Genomic DNA, 15,462 nt, shown 5'->3' with positions numbered 1-15,462 from the left:
GGTCAAAGGTGAATAGTTTTATGTGAAGCATTATTTTCTCGTATAGGAAAGATCGATATGTGCCCCGCATGCATTCAACACGGTAAGGCCAATTTACACAGACGAGCGGCGGTAACGGTAAGCGGAAAACCGCATATCCCACGTATCTATCCTCTGAGCAGAAACCGCCCGTCCGGTCCGCGTTGTGTGTAAATGGTCGTAAGGAATAACATAGATTCTATATTGTTATTACCGTTACCGCTCGTCTGTGTAAATTGGCCAGTATGTTTATGGATGTTGTATCATACGTGGTATTTAGTACAGTATAACACACTTACAAAGTGGGTTCCGATAATGGTGGTTTCGTACGTTTTATTCACTCGTCTTCGGATTCCATTTGGTAAATGATCATACGATAAAAATTAAATGCCATATGCTTTTAACAAGTCACTGTACATGTTCTTTCACGCCTACTTAACGATCATCAGACAACTAAATGCTATATAATAAATGTGTTTCCATTTTTTTAAGTGCTGCAGGTTTAATACATTGCATTTTCTTTTCTAATGCTGCATTTTTGGGACGGTGCTCATCGCCGTGTACATCCATAATAGAAGCTTCCATCATTCCAAGGCTATTAAAACTTACAGCCCAACTTTCTTTACGGTATATTTGTATGAGCGACACTATTGAACCACCGTACAAACCGGCGGGTAAAAAAACACCAAATTCCAGAGAAGTGGTCATACGTACTTGATTCGGCAGCTGTCACACAGTAGACCTTAACCGACTGTTGACAGTCATCTAGATACGAGTCTATTTCAATCCATGTTGCCCTTGTCACTAGGTTCGTACTGTATGTAGAGGTAAAACCGCAATGCCTATAGAGGGCCACTGTTTAGGGTTATTTTAACCGGTATTTCGCGCGGCGTTCTAAATCCCCTCCCCTCACTTCACTTGGATTTATTCGTATTCATCAATTATTTAAGATTATATTGGCCGTATTTTGGACTATAGAAATGTGTAGTCTTCGAAAAAAATGGTAGGCCTACCAGGGAAGAGTGAAAATTCCACTCTTTTTCCCTGATTGTAAAGTCAAAAGCTCAGTTATACAAAATGGAAGAAAGAATGAACAGACAGATCGACAGTCATATGAAGTGCACGTACTGGAAGGTTCAACTGTATGTTAATGTATTAAATGTTTATGCTTATGTTTGGCCCACCCATTTATGCCTCTCATAGTACTGGCATCGTTTTTCTACGTTTATTGGTCTCATTTTTAACATTTTGAAATCGAGTAATCAAGGTAAACGACTATAATATATAAAGCCATGTCGTTTAGGGATTTAGTTTTTATTTGATCATCCGCAGTCTATATTAGCTGGCGATTTATGTATGGGATTGTCTTCAGTCTTTTATTATACTTTCATAAACCTTCTCCTTATGTCACAAATATATTCATAATTTATTTCAGATTATTTTAGTAGAAACTACCATAGAAATAGTTACAATATAGTGAATATTTGAGGTCAATGTTGTGACCTGACAGTATTGCATTCATATGGTCAAAGTTATATAATTAAATAGATACACAAACATGGCCTTGGTTTATTTCAACATTATTATTATTATTATTATTATTATTCCTGTCAATCCTCATTTATGTAGTATGGTTTTTGTGAAAATACAACAAAGTATAGGCCTACAGGGCCTATACATTAGAACATATTGATTGTTTATGCTGGTATTTAGTCAACTCTACCAGCAAAGCCGATTATATGACATTAAATTTCAATGATATCCCGGATCTTAGATTTAAATTGTAAAAACAAAATGCAAACAAAGCACCAATAAAATATATAGCAAACGCGCTGATAGCGTCCCATAGTATCTGTGATTTGTTATACAGTTACTGTATCACGAAAGCGCAAATTTTGTAAAGTACATTCTTCCATGCCATATTTATAAACCATTAGTGCAAGACTATAACATAGTAAAAAGAGCTCTTGAGTTACTGTACTTTGAATAAGAATCGTCTTTTAGGCCTACTTTACCGGTTGTTGCCACTCTTCGGGAAGCGCGGGACTTTAAAATGAGTTAACTTCGCGGTGCTAGCCGTTGGTAAGTGCGATCGACCATGGATTAATTGTACGATGGTATGGGGAAATAATTGTGATTAAAAACAATATATTAATACTCTAATAATGTTAATTTTATATCATTTAAAATTTAAATTGAAATTCTATTATTTTTATGCGTAAGCCGTCTCTACCCATGATCCGCCTGACTGTAAACCACTTCAATAATGATAGCATTTTGATAATATTCCTCCTGGTCACAACTCCCATCACCGTGCTCACAATGGCCCAACCATTTTCACGATAGGCCTAACATTTATATTTACGTAGACCTAATCTGCAACATTTTGACGTTGTTTTCGTATTTATTGGATACACATATGGGCCTTATAATTCAAGATAACCTCATGTCATTGCAAACAATATCTAGTAATGGAATTGATAAATTGAAGAAGAACCCATAAAGACGTTAATAATGCATTGTCTGGATTGTAAAACAGCAGTATCAGTCACAATAGCACTAATGAAGTACTTACAGTGAAACAGAAATGTAGGTCTGATGTATTTGAAATTAAACCCACAGTAATGGTACGATAACAGTTGTATTCTAAATGCGCATGCGCATTTCTGCAAGATTTAATTGATTTTCGAACATAATGTATTAGAGGCTAAATACTATGACCTTTAACGCGTAGCACTTCTAGTAATACAGTACTGTAAGTAATAGTAATGTGTATAGACCAATAATGTTCATAGTTTATTATTAATATCTAAGATGTTATAACAAATAACATTTGAATGACGTGTTTATATAGTCGTACTGATTAAGTGGTTCCTCTCATAAATAACATCCCATGCTTTTCTATATTCAATGAAATTTCAAAATTACTTTCTTTATTGTTTATAATTATAATTGTTTATAATACGAAGTTGGAAGTATTTATAATTGAGAAATGCGTAACGGAAAATCAAGCGAATTACAAAGTTTGGAGCTCTTTGTTTTATAATTCGGTCCTGAGTGCATATTCCATTCTTTCAAACTACCATTTAGTGTAGCTAAAAGCAAAACAATATTTATTATGATAGATTAGTAATTTCATAACAGAATTGCTCGCCATTATCACTTTAATCCAAGATACCACAGTTTACTGACTTGCAAAGGCAAAATTAAATTTAGCTTTTCTGCAAGTTCACATTCTTTCTTAGTTGATTGTACACTTCATTGATTCCTGGTGATCTAATATTCTCGGATCAATGTTTATTAATTCAATTCTCGTTTTACTTATGATTGACAATTATCCGAAGTTACAACATTGGTACCTCATGTGAGCTATTCTATCTCTGACGTCAACTAGTTCCTACGCTGTAATCGCGTTACATTAGTGAACTTATCAGTTGGATTTACAGATCCAAGTTGTTCCGAATCAGGGCAGTTTATCAACTGAAGCCCATCAATATTATAACATTATTTTCGTCATTGTCGATCACCATGTAACCTTTCTCTTGCTCACACCATTTACTGTCATAATATTCTTCCTCGTTAAAGAAGTTCAAAGTTCATCATTATTTTTGTTATCGTTGTTATCTAATCATTATCAACGTTGTGATCAATATTAACAAGATCGTTCAACATTAACTTGTAACATTAGCAATATTCAACGTTTATACAGAAAGAGGACAGTTCATTAAAGTGAAGCAACGTATATGCTAATTCAGTATCATCATCCTCAGATTATCATGATCATGATGATAATGATCATCATCGTCATCATCATCATCATCATCATTAGTATCATCAGATTATCATCTATCATTCATCGTTCATCGTTCTCCATCATAGCCATCGCATACCATTATATAATTATCATGTATACAATCATCATCTGACATCATCATCATCTGACAACATCATCAGATTATCATCATCATCATCATCAGATTATCATCTACCATTATCTTCATCGTTCTCCATCATAGCCATCGCATACCATTATATAATTATCATTTATACAATCATCATCACCATCTTCATCATCTGACATCATCATCATCTGACATCATCTGACATCTTCATCATCATCATCATCATCATCTGACCTCATCATCATCATCCATTGTAGCCATCGCATACCATTATATAATTATCATTTATACAATCATCATCACCATCATCATCTGACATCATCATCATCATCTGACATCATCATCTGACATCATCATCATCATCATCGCATTTATCATCTGGCATCATCCACATTGCATGTAACTTCATCATCATTTATATAAATCGTCACGATCGTTCTCCATCATTATCACATGAACCATCGTTGTCATTTTGTAGTCATCGCGAACGTGTTATATCATTCAAAATCGCATGTCATTAATAATTATCGTCGTTCTCGCCAATAAATTGAGACCAGGGCTTTTATCAATCTTTTTGGTTAAGTCAAAATAGTTATGAAGAGTTAAATCTACATTTATTTATCTAACATCGAATGAGATTTATCATCTAAGATTTAGGAAAAACACTACTTGTACAAATATTTGTATCTGTCCTTTTTTGGCCTCACGTTTGATAAATCTGACCATAGGTGATCAGTATAGTTTCCTAACGTAAGAACCAAAACGTAAAGGGATATTGTTTTTTTTTTATTAATTCTCATAATGAATACTAACTATGATGAAATAATTTGATTGACAAGGGCAAGCGCGATTGAATTCAAATCAAAGTGGACATCAATTCAATTAATATCTATTGATTTGTTTCTGATGAAGCTTTTCACCGCGAGGACAAACCTCAAATCCCAAACTGCCCATCTGTTTCATAAAATTCCAATGTCATCTTATAAACTGGTGGTAAATAGTTATTGTTAAAATCTACATTGTAATATTTTGTTTAGAAAATACTCGCACTAAGGTAAAAATACAAATTATTAAGTCACTAACTCGCTGTTCTGGTCTATAAAGCGAGTTCCTGTTACCGAGGTTTGTTCATGGTTCATTGTTAGAATTAATAATTATTACATTTGTAAGATAGACAAATTATGTATAGACATACACTATTAAAGTAGATGGGAATTTTCCCCTTTTCCCCACAGGGGAGTGCCCCACCGGAGGTTGTGATGTACATAATTGTTTTTTTGTCTGGCATGTATGTACTGTACAATGGTTACCAAACTGACAAGCACCCGCTTATTTTGGTATACTATTGAATATTGTAAATGTAATTTTGAATTGTCAAAAATAATGTTTTACAAATATACATACAGTATTTTTAAACTTGAAAATATCAAGTAGGAAGACGTGAGATTAATGAATATTATTAATTATTATTATTGTTATTAAATTAATCAATTTTCCTTTGAGTACTATAACAGAAACTGCTGATAACCACAATTGCTCAAATACATTAGATTGTAACATTGCTCTTAAATATATTTTAATGCTCAATCGTGCAGACTAAATGATTAATAGTTTGTGAACTGCATTTCAGAATTCAAAATGTGGAACATTTCTATGTTTTCCATGCATTTTCAAATCTTGTTCTACCGTATGCAGTATAATGTTTAATATCAGATGTCAGCCTAGTTTATTGATTCCATCATATTGCATCGGTGTTTCTATAAATATTTCACCTCTCATGATCAAGACAGTGTATTATGTTGACATGTTTATTGGTATATTTAAGTATTGGAGTAAGTTTAAATGTTGCGGTACGTTGAGTTTCTCGGTGTGTTGATACCCGTGTCTGCCTGTCTGTCTTTGTGCGCATGTAGCTTGCGTAATATTGTTACAGATATGTGACTTATTTCCATGATGTTATGAAGAATTTCCTGAAGTTTAGGATAAAATTGTAGCCATACATTTTTGTTTGTATCGAAATGAAAAAACGAAGAAAACTATACGTTAGATAAGAGAGGAAAGAGCGTTTTAAAATCTAAGATTAAATGTAAGCCATAAAACTATTAATAAAGTGGACATGTCCCTAGCTAATAGTAATACTAATAGGCCTGCAATAAGACCAAAACAATTCATAAATCTATATAAGACGTACGTCTGTGTCTTGTTTACATACTGACTGGGAAGTTTATTTGCCACTGTGTTAGACCATGAAGAACTCCATGGTAAACACTTGTACAGTACAGCACACGTAATTATACCATACCAGCCTTGTTTATTGATGATGACAGCTAATACTTACTTCAATTTGACACCAAAATAATATGGTAGCAACTTAATGATTCAGTGAAAATATGCTGGTCTATACTTGACTGAAACGCTTAATGGCATTATACAAAACAACGTGTAATTAAATGTACTGTAAGCCCTACCTTCCTGTATCATTACTTGTATATAAACATTATTTAACTGTTTCAAATGATTACTTTCCCGATATTTACTAGGATTGTATTTAGAACTCCTAATTTGGGAAAATATGTACCCTGCAGCCAACCTCTTCTTAAGCTCTGTCTACACTATCAAAAAACGTGATGTGCCCAAATAAGGTAGTGATATGCCTAAATATGGTAGTGATATGACATCATCATGTCTATATATGGGCACATCACATTTTTTTGTCACATGAAGTTTAAAGAAGAGCTTTAGAGGTTGACTGCAGGGTTGAGGGACATTTTGTTGAGTCCTTGAATGAGTCCCCTTATTAAATAGGGGCTCTACTTCTTATGTTGGTTTTTGCCGATGGACTAAGATTATAGATTATAATATAAAAATGATTGATTGAACATACTATGATTATTATTACTTAGTTTTGCATCGAGCCACCAATATTGGGTTCTACTATTGTGATGTTGTGTACATTCTAGTTGACTCTAGTAGCTCTATGTTAAAATAGTCCGACGTTGGGGGAGTATAGAAGTAGTCAGAGTAAGTTTTTTGTCATGGAGAATTTGTAGATTTTGATAGTCATTATGTTAGATTTCTATTCGAATTTTCAATTAAAAAAAAATCATATATTTTTAGGCTAGTGTATTATTATTTGTATCCAATCATTTGCTTGTTACCTGACAACATTTGATTTAATTTGCACCTTCATTTGAATTAGAAAACAGTCAAGCAGGCCAGCTCTCCACATGTCGTAAATTTTCTTGTCATCACTATAACATCTTTATTTATGTCTCTAAATAATGACCCTCACATTCATCATACACTTAATAATTTGCATAACGTTATACGGTTTACAGTGTACACCTCTTTCGATACAAATTAATTTAAATTATTATGAAGTTTATAAAAACACAGTAGTGAATATTGTATGTTTAGTGTTATTCCCTGACATCAATGTAGTCATTGCGCATGGTCATGTTAAAATGCATTCTGGGAAGCACGAATGTTAGATATTCATAAATACTTCTACTATCTATGTTTTACACGGTACTACTGGTAACTAGCGGTCATTAATGTTATATGCAATTTTTAATTTCTCCTTTTGTGATTGTTTTCACGGCACATCAAAATGATGAATATTAATTGTACTGTATAGGCCTATACCATATTTCTATAGCATAGGCACCTGGGAAGATGAATCGTCCCTGGGCATACCAAGTCAACATTGCTTCCAGTTTGTGTCTGGTTTTGAAACGAAATATAACATGTCTACTTCTCTTACAACTATTAATTATATAACATGAAACATAGACTCATCATATTCTCAGAATATTTAAACATCACTCATCTCCGTCACGAATGTTAAACGAATGACTTGGTTGAGTGTAACCATGCTCACAACATGACATTTAACGTGGGCGGACATGGTGAAGAAGTACAACGCTGACTGCATACAAGAAGCCTTATCTAGTCTACATCGGACATCTTATTAACATAATTATTTCAGAATCTCTGAATGGGTCGATTGCATTCACGATAAGATGGCTTGTAACTTTAATATCGTATCCATACACAAATTGAAAGGACAAATTCTGAACAGCACATTGTGATGTAAAATACATAGGGCTGATAAACCTAAACCGAAAAGGTAAACAGCCAGCGAAAAATGCCGAGCCTGCATGGAACATTAATCTTCGTTCTATACCAAAGATTGTCGCCTGAACTTGGCTTATTCATTATTACAGTCGGTCCCTGCCCGTATATTAAGGGGACACCTTTGGGTCATAATAAAGTGTCCCCTGAATAGAGGGATTGGCTGAGTGTTAAATATATGTATATATTGCTGCTCATTCGTTTCAGTGGAACGTTTCTGCTCAATAGGGGTGTCACCTGAATAGAAATTTCCCAAATAAGGGGCTATACTAAGATATTTTACTAAACTTGTTCTTATTGGTATAGCAATATATGAATAGGAAAATAGAGGGGCGTCTTAATTATCATTCATCATAAATTCGGTTGACCAACACTTATTAATGCATCTATCTATTAAATTACTAAAATTATCTTAGTCCATTTAATCAACATACATTTGCATACGGTACTGTTCGCCTGTATTATATTATTATAATGATATATCTAAAGCTATTGCTATACAAATGCATGATTAAAGTGCTTATCAAGGCCATATTACTATTATGACATGAGATGTTTTTTACTGCTTAATATCCGGGTACTTTCTCGGACCTTATTGAACATTGATTATAACATTGCAACGGATTGGTGCAGGCATATCTACCTTATAAATTCACTTTTATCATAGTTATTGACCCAGAAGGGGTATACTGTACCAGTACGTTATTTCTACATAGATAAAATAATGAGAATTTGTACAACCTCGTTGAATCTATTAAACGTATTCCTCCGGTAGCCCCTAAGGGACACATTTGGGACCTAACAAAGTGTCCCCTCAATAGGGATTGGCCGTATTGTTAAAACTAGACTTGCCCCAAGTCTGTATTCATTGTCAAATTTATTTGTTTTTGAGTCGATTTCCAAGCTGAAGTAGTATACGTATGAAACGCCATATGTGCCAAAATATTTATCTTTTTACTAATTTTAAAACAAAACTTTGTCTGGAACCCAGACTATGTTAAAACATGCATTTACCCTCGTTCGTTTCAGAGGAAAGTGTCCTCTCAATAGTGGTGTTCTACTGCAATTGTAGTATAAATATGATTGTTTGTGAAACAACCATGAAGTACTCATCATGGCTATTTGTATTTCATAGATAGTACATGCTTAGAATTAATGATTGAACCCATTAATAAAACCGACGCTTGATGAGTACCGAACCTTGCACATCTCAGGGGCTCGTTTTTAATATAATGTGTCTAGCTAGATAAAACATTTAAGCTTCAAGACATTTCTAGTTGTAAATATCAGTTTACAAATTGTTGGTTTATGAGCGGATAACAACACAAATGGTTGTTTAAGTCTATCAATCTCTGTGCACGTATTCCCCGGACTATACAATACAAACGAGTATGCTATGTGCCAAGACATCTTTCTTTAAAATGACACCGGGTGGATTTACAGTTCTTCAACATCAATGTTCATTATGTCATTAGTTTTGCTGTTTTATAATTTCATGCTTTGTTCATATCTGTGTATTATGTCAAGTCTGTAACTTGTGTGTAGTACATAATGTGTAATCCCTAACGTTTCGTTTATACACTGTAATTTATATTTGTATAATTCCCTCTATATCAATAGATTAAAATATCTTGACAAACTGTAACATTTTGATTTCATTTCGCTGATTCCTTCCATCAAAGCTTCGTTGACCCCTAGATGTTTCACTTTTTTTTAGTAACGTTGATTGTTTTGACTGGAAGTGTTGCATGTTGTACCATTTTATAATTTGTCATATATTTCAATGATAGGCCTGTTATTAATGTGTCATTGTTGTTTAATATAGGATATTAATTGTGGTATTGCCTTCTAATTGGAACTGATTTCGCGATAATGCAGGTAGTTTTAGGCCTTTAAGACTACCACAAATGTCCTTGTTTTAACGACTCCGTCCATTGAATATCCGACATGTTTGTTTTTTCCTCAGACACTGTATGCCTACTAAACCAACATAAAAAAGGTGTAATGGCAGACTTATGCGATTTATTTATATTTTAAATAGTTATATATTCATAATTTTTATTATTTAGGTCTTTGTTTTCACGACGCTCTACTCGACGCAGCTTTCGAGTCGAAAATTCATTCTGCGTATTCTCAGAAACATATGAGCATGCGCGGGATGAATGTTAACTGCATAGTGGAAACTTGAACCCGTAACCTCTCCTTATGTAGGTAATTACCATGCGACTGAATTCTAGAGGGGCCTATTAGTATTGTCAAATATATATCCCCCCAGACACACACTTTCTTTATATGCCTATACGCATTATATTCATACTAAGCGATAGACAATTGTAGCTGAATGTCAACGGACATCATAAATGTAAATAATATTCAAATCACATAATATTCGAATAATGTAGCACAAGTGAACTTAGGAAAAATGTTATAAACATTGTATGAATATGATATTCTCATCTTAACAAGCATAAAAAATATATCAAATTCCTTATGATCTTATTGATGTTTTACGAGTAACAATTGCACGTCCTTCCATCCAGTTCATGCAATGATGCATGATAGTAATTTGAAATTATTATTAGTATCATCATAATCATTAACAACGTGTGCAACTTAATTAGCTAGATATAATAATGCGAATGACATGTCGTAATTCGTGTTTCACGTAGCATCACTGTCATTTGTGTGTCGTCGCATCAGTTGTCAACCCAGGCGTCAAATCCAAGCTAGGGATATTAACACGTTGTGCATATCTACCAGGCCTACTTATTTTTTAACTATACTACTCCTAATATATGTGTATTTAGTAATTTAAAATCTATCAGTGGACGTGATGATTCTAACACAGTATTGCGAGCGTTTAATTAAAGAGTGGTTCCTATTTGTACTTTAATCGGAATGCATCATTAAAAAATAATTGATCGATTATCAATCGCAAACACTTGAAAGACTACTATAGTATTATTTAGTACCCCTTGTAATCCGTATCTTTATTTTCATATATAATATCACAATTTATATCGTTGCCACCTTCCCTCAGCAATTATGAAATTATCAGAATTACAACTGTTATTAATAGTTAACCGTACTATTGTTAATAATAATAGTTATTTAAAATAATGTTATTTAAAACATATTTATACAGGATAACATAATTCAGAAATAAGGCAGTGCAACTGGTTTATGGTAATGTTTAAAATGTACACAGTATGAACGAACGGTTGATGACAATAAGGCCTCATTGAACATTTCAAGACACAACCCTAACTGGCCTTCCACATGTAATTATCGTTGACGTTGCCAGTAGTCCACGCCAAATTGCGAGGTGTCATCCTTGCATAGTTATGAAAAATGATATGACTCTTGTGAACGAACATATAGTCGTACTCATGTGCACATATAATGCACAAAATCGTTATTTTCACATGCAGCCTACTTATGTATTCTATAATTGTTCGCCTTTAGATATATATACTCTTAAATAAGAGATAAATGTATAAGAAATAGACAGGGCAGTGGTGCAGATAATAATCATAATAAATACCTACATTTCATTATTCATTGCATTGCTCGTCTACTGTATCACTCAGGTGTATTCATTAATTTGTTTCCCTGCCCACTCTGAACAATTCATTATTTTGTTTCTTCTGTTTTTCTTATTTTGTTTGTATTTTCTAATATATTGTTACATAGTTGAAAGAAATGTGTATCTCTCATATGCCATGGTGGCAAAGAAATTCGTCTTATACCTATCGTACGTGACAGTATAGTCCGATCTAGATCCACACTGGGTGCCGTCGTTAATAGTCATCACTAGAAAAACTGTTTTTGTTAATGACTTAAAGATATATTGTCCCCCTAAAAAAATATTTTTTTAAATTTTTTTGTTGAATATGTTATTTTAATGTCACATAATAGTTATTCACTCTCACAAAAAATTGGGTCTGAAAACAATTTATTTACCTGAGAAAAATGTAATTTAAAGCAAATTGTTTGGAAGACAATGAGTTTTTGGGTAATTTAACTGTTTATTTGTCTTTTTATAAGTGAAATAATTTTTTTCCCCCGTTTTTTTTCTTATGGAAGTGAACAACTTCATTAAAACTGCAAAATGGCCTATTCAAAGTCCGATTTTAAAAATCTTTATTTTTCATGATTTTGGGGGACAATACATCTTTAATGTTGTGTTTTTCTTCTTTGCAGAGTTCACCGTATTCAACAATCCTTAAGTCTTTAATAAGTTTATCAACAGTGGTGCTGTTAGTTCTTATAGTTATGTATCATTGCAGAGAAATTAAGGTAAGCAAACATTATTCACAAATGCGTTTAGAGGTTTCGTTAACACAATACAAAAGCAAATGTTTTAAATACAACATATTAGATGAACTGTGGACATTTGAATTATCATCCATCAGTGCGTTTACGAATTGCGTTTACTTAAAATGTTAACGCTAACACCATACAAATGTTTTGAATACAACACCAATGGAAATTCAATTTATCATTTATATGCGTTCGGTTTAGGGATTGCGTTTACTTAAAATGTTAACGCGATACACAACACAAATTTTAAGGCAAATACACCAACTGTGTAACTTCGTTATCATTCTTTAATGCGTTTAGGGATTGCGTTTACGTAGAATGTTAACGCAATACATAATACAAATTGTGGTAAGCGGTATTGACCACCAACGATTTGACAAACATGTGTAACAAGAGTGGAATAAATATGACTGATAAAATACGTGGATTTCCGATAGGCGACATACACTTTTGGCTCGATTATTCTAACCTTAGGCGGTGATTGTGATTGCTTCTGTTCATTGTCAATAGCAATTCATGATATAAATTGTCGTGATGAATATATCAGTGCTATTGGAGGGTTGATAATTTGTATAATGAGCGTCCGTGTATAATTGTTTAGAACAGTATTGTTTATAATTATAGATAATGTGGAAATATCATCATCATGATTATCAATCATCATCATTATTAATCATCATCATCATCATCATTATCAATCACCATCATCATTATCAATCATCATCATTATTAATCACCATTATTATCATCATCATCATTATCAATCATCATCTCATCATTATCATCATCATTATTATCAATCATCATCATTATCATCATCATTATCAATCATCATCAGTATCAATCATCACAATCATTATCAATCATCGTCATTATCAATCATCATCATTATCAATCATCATCAGTATCAATCATCACAATCATTATAAATTATCATCATTATCAATCATCGTCATTATCAATCATCATTATCAATCATCATCTCATCATTATCATCATCATTATTATTATCAATCATCATCATTATCATCATCATTATCAATCATCGTCATTATCAATCATCATCATTATCAATCATCATCAGTATCAATCATCACAATCATTATCAATTATCATCATTATCAATCATCGTCATTATCAATCATCATTATCAATCATTAACTCCATCATCAGACTAGACAGTGTGTGTGTTATGATTGTTTAATTTTTGCTGAAATTAAATCAGAAAACTAGCAGGCAGACATGTTAATTCCATGGAATATACTGATGCCTTCATACGGATGTTATGTTATACCTTTGAAACGATAAATAACATGCTTATGATTTTCAGTGAATACAATTACACGCCTGTAGATAATATTATTAATGGGGCTATGACCAAATATAATAATAGGCCTATGTAAATATAACAGAATTCCTAAGGTATACCTTACTTTACTATTACACACAATTATTTAGTTATTCCTAACGCAATGCGATTTATAAAGGTTATAATTTGAATTTTATTGTGAAACGTTGATATAGTCTATTTATAATGTAAACGACTGTCAAATTATTTCATACAATATTGGTAGTTAATCTGCGTGTGACCAATAAGCCTAGCACTGTATAACAGTGTGTATACCATGGTTTAGTAACACTGTTTGTGCGTTTTCTTTACGTGTGTTGAATACATTTCCCGCTGTTTCTTTGCAATGAGATACTCTTTGGCGTGAGGGTTGAGGCAAACCGTGGAGCTTCAGCGTGTATTCACTTACAGATGGTCTAACTGCGCAACATTCCGATCAAACAGATGCTGCTGCTTCACAGAGTGATATATAATTCCAGAATACTAAATAATAATAATAATGTAACGCTGAAACAGTCCTTACTTATTTATGTTTCAGGATATGTTTACTGCCTATGCAGACTGGATATACAGTATACGTTGTGTATATATTTTTGTCGATTTCCATAAATTATGATTTACAAAACAACCACGACCGGAAAATATATTGAAGTCGTTGACCTTTTAAACATACGCCTTCGCTACGTTCAACATAAATGTACCGTATACATAACAGAACGTCCGCCTACATTTTAGACTGTACAACATAATGTAATCTAACATTAGCATATGTTTAAACAGAAAGGTCAATTTATATTGTAGAATAATTTCTTCGTATATATATATATAAACACAACAGGAACAGAACATGAATTCTACACCGCCCGGTAATATACTGAAATTTAATTAATTAATTTAAAACGATTAAGATGAGGAAATCAGTGAGAATGAGCGTATCAATTTGATCTCTGGTGTGCTTGCGTACAATTGAAGGAGTGGTCTAATGGTTATGAAATCTGCATATTAGGCAGAAGCGTCCGGGTTCGAATCTCGGTCTCATCTTTATCGTTTCCACTTAATTATTACATTTCAGTATATCACCGGGTGGTTTAGAATTTATTCTGTGCCTGTTGTGTTTATTATACACTTTTATATTTCTAATCACGTTTTAACAAGGAAATGTGCAGTTTAATACACAGGTAGTGCACACGAAAGACGTGATGCATGGACAGGCCTCAAGCAAAGTCACTACGCTACGTTCAAGACATGATGAACAATGTACCAACAATATAATATGGACTGATGCACACGTCGTTGGAGGTATTAGGACTAACTGATAAACCACGAAGATTGTCACTTGATGCACACATTGGCGGCAATGTACTACGTACGACATAGGCACAACGCAAGTGAGTTGACCAATCACAGCCAATGATGCCCTATCACTTCGTGATTGGTCAAATTACTTGCGGCGCGCGCACTAAACATCTTTGCGTTACGTCCAAGTTGCAAGTCTTGGCAACATCTTGTTACTTCTTATTTTGGTAGGATAGGATAGACAGATACTTTTTTCACTCGAGCTCTCTCTCTGTTTCGGCGAGCACTCACAAGGGAGCTTCAAAGTGCTGTAAAACGGAGGGGTGTAAATGGTTCCTCCTCTTCTTCATTTTTTGGTTATTTTGGATATTTAATGGAATATTTTTGTCGGTAAAGCGCTTAGAAACATTGTATTATGCGCTTATATTAGACTACCATTAT

The 15,462-nt window shown here is 33.3% G+C and overlaps 1 protein-coding gene across 2 annotated transcripts in view; it reads left to right on the top strand.

Annotated features, from left to right (window-relative positions):
• Positions 1–15,462, top strand: part of LOC144854194 (small conductance calcium-activated potassium channel protein 2-like) — a 74,689-nt gene that overhangs the window by 28,817 nt on the left and 30,410 nt on the right. For both annotated transcript variants that reach the window (XM_078712099.1, XM_078712100.1), the window contains exon 3: positions 12,258–12,353. In XM_078712099.1, the coding sequence (XP_078568225.1) occupies positions 12,258–12,353 (96 nt within the window). The remainder of the gene's footprint in view (positions 1–12,257; positions 12,354–15,462) is intronic.

This window comes from Antedon bifida, chromosome 10, assembly GCF_963402885.1.
Source record: "Antedon bifida chromosome 10, ecAntBifi1.1, whole genome shotgun sequence".
NCBI lineage: Eukaryota > Metazoa > Echinodermata > Crinoidea > Comatulida > Antedonidae > Antedon > Antedon bifida.
Note: the sequence above shows the minus strand (reverse complement) of the source record. Positions and strands in the feature narration are given on the sequence as shown.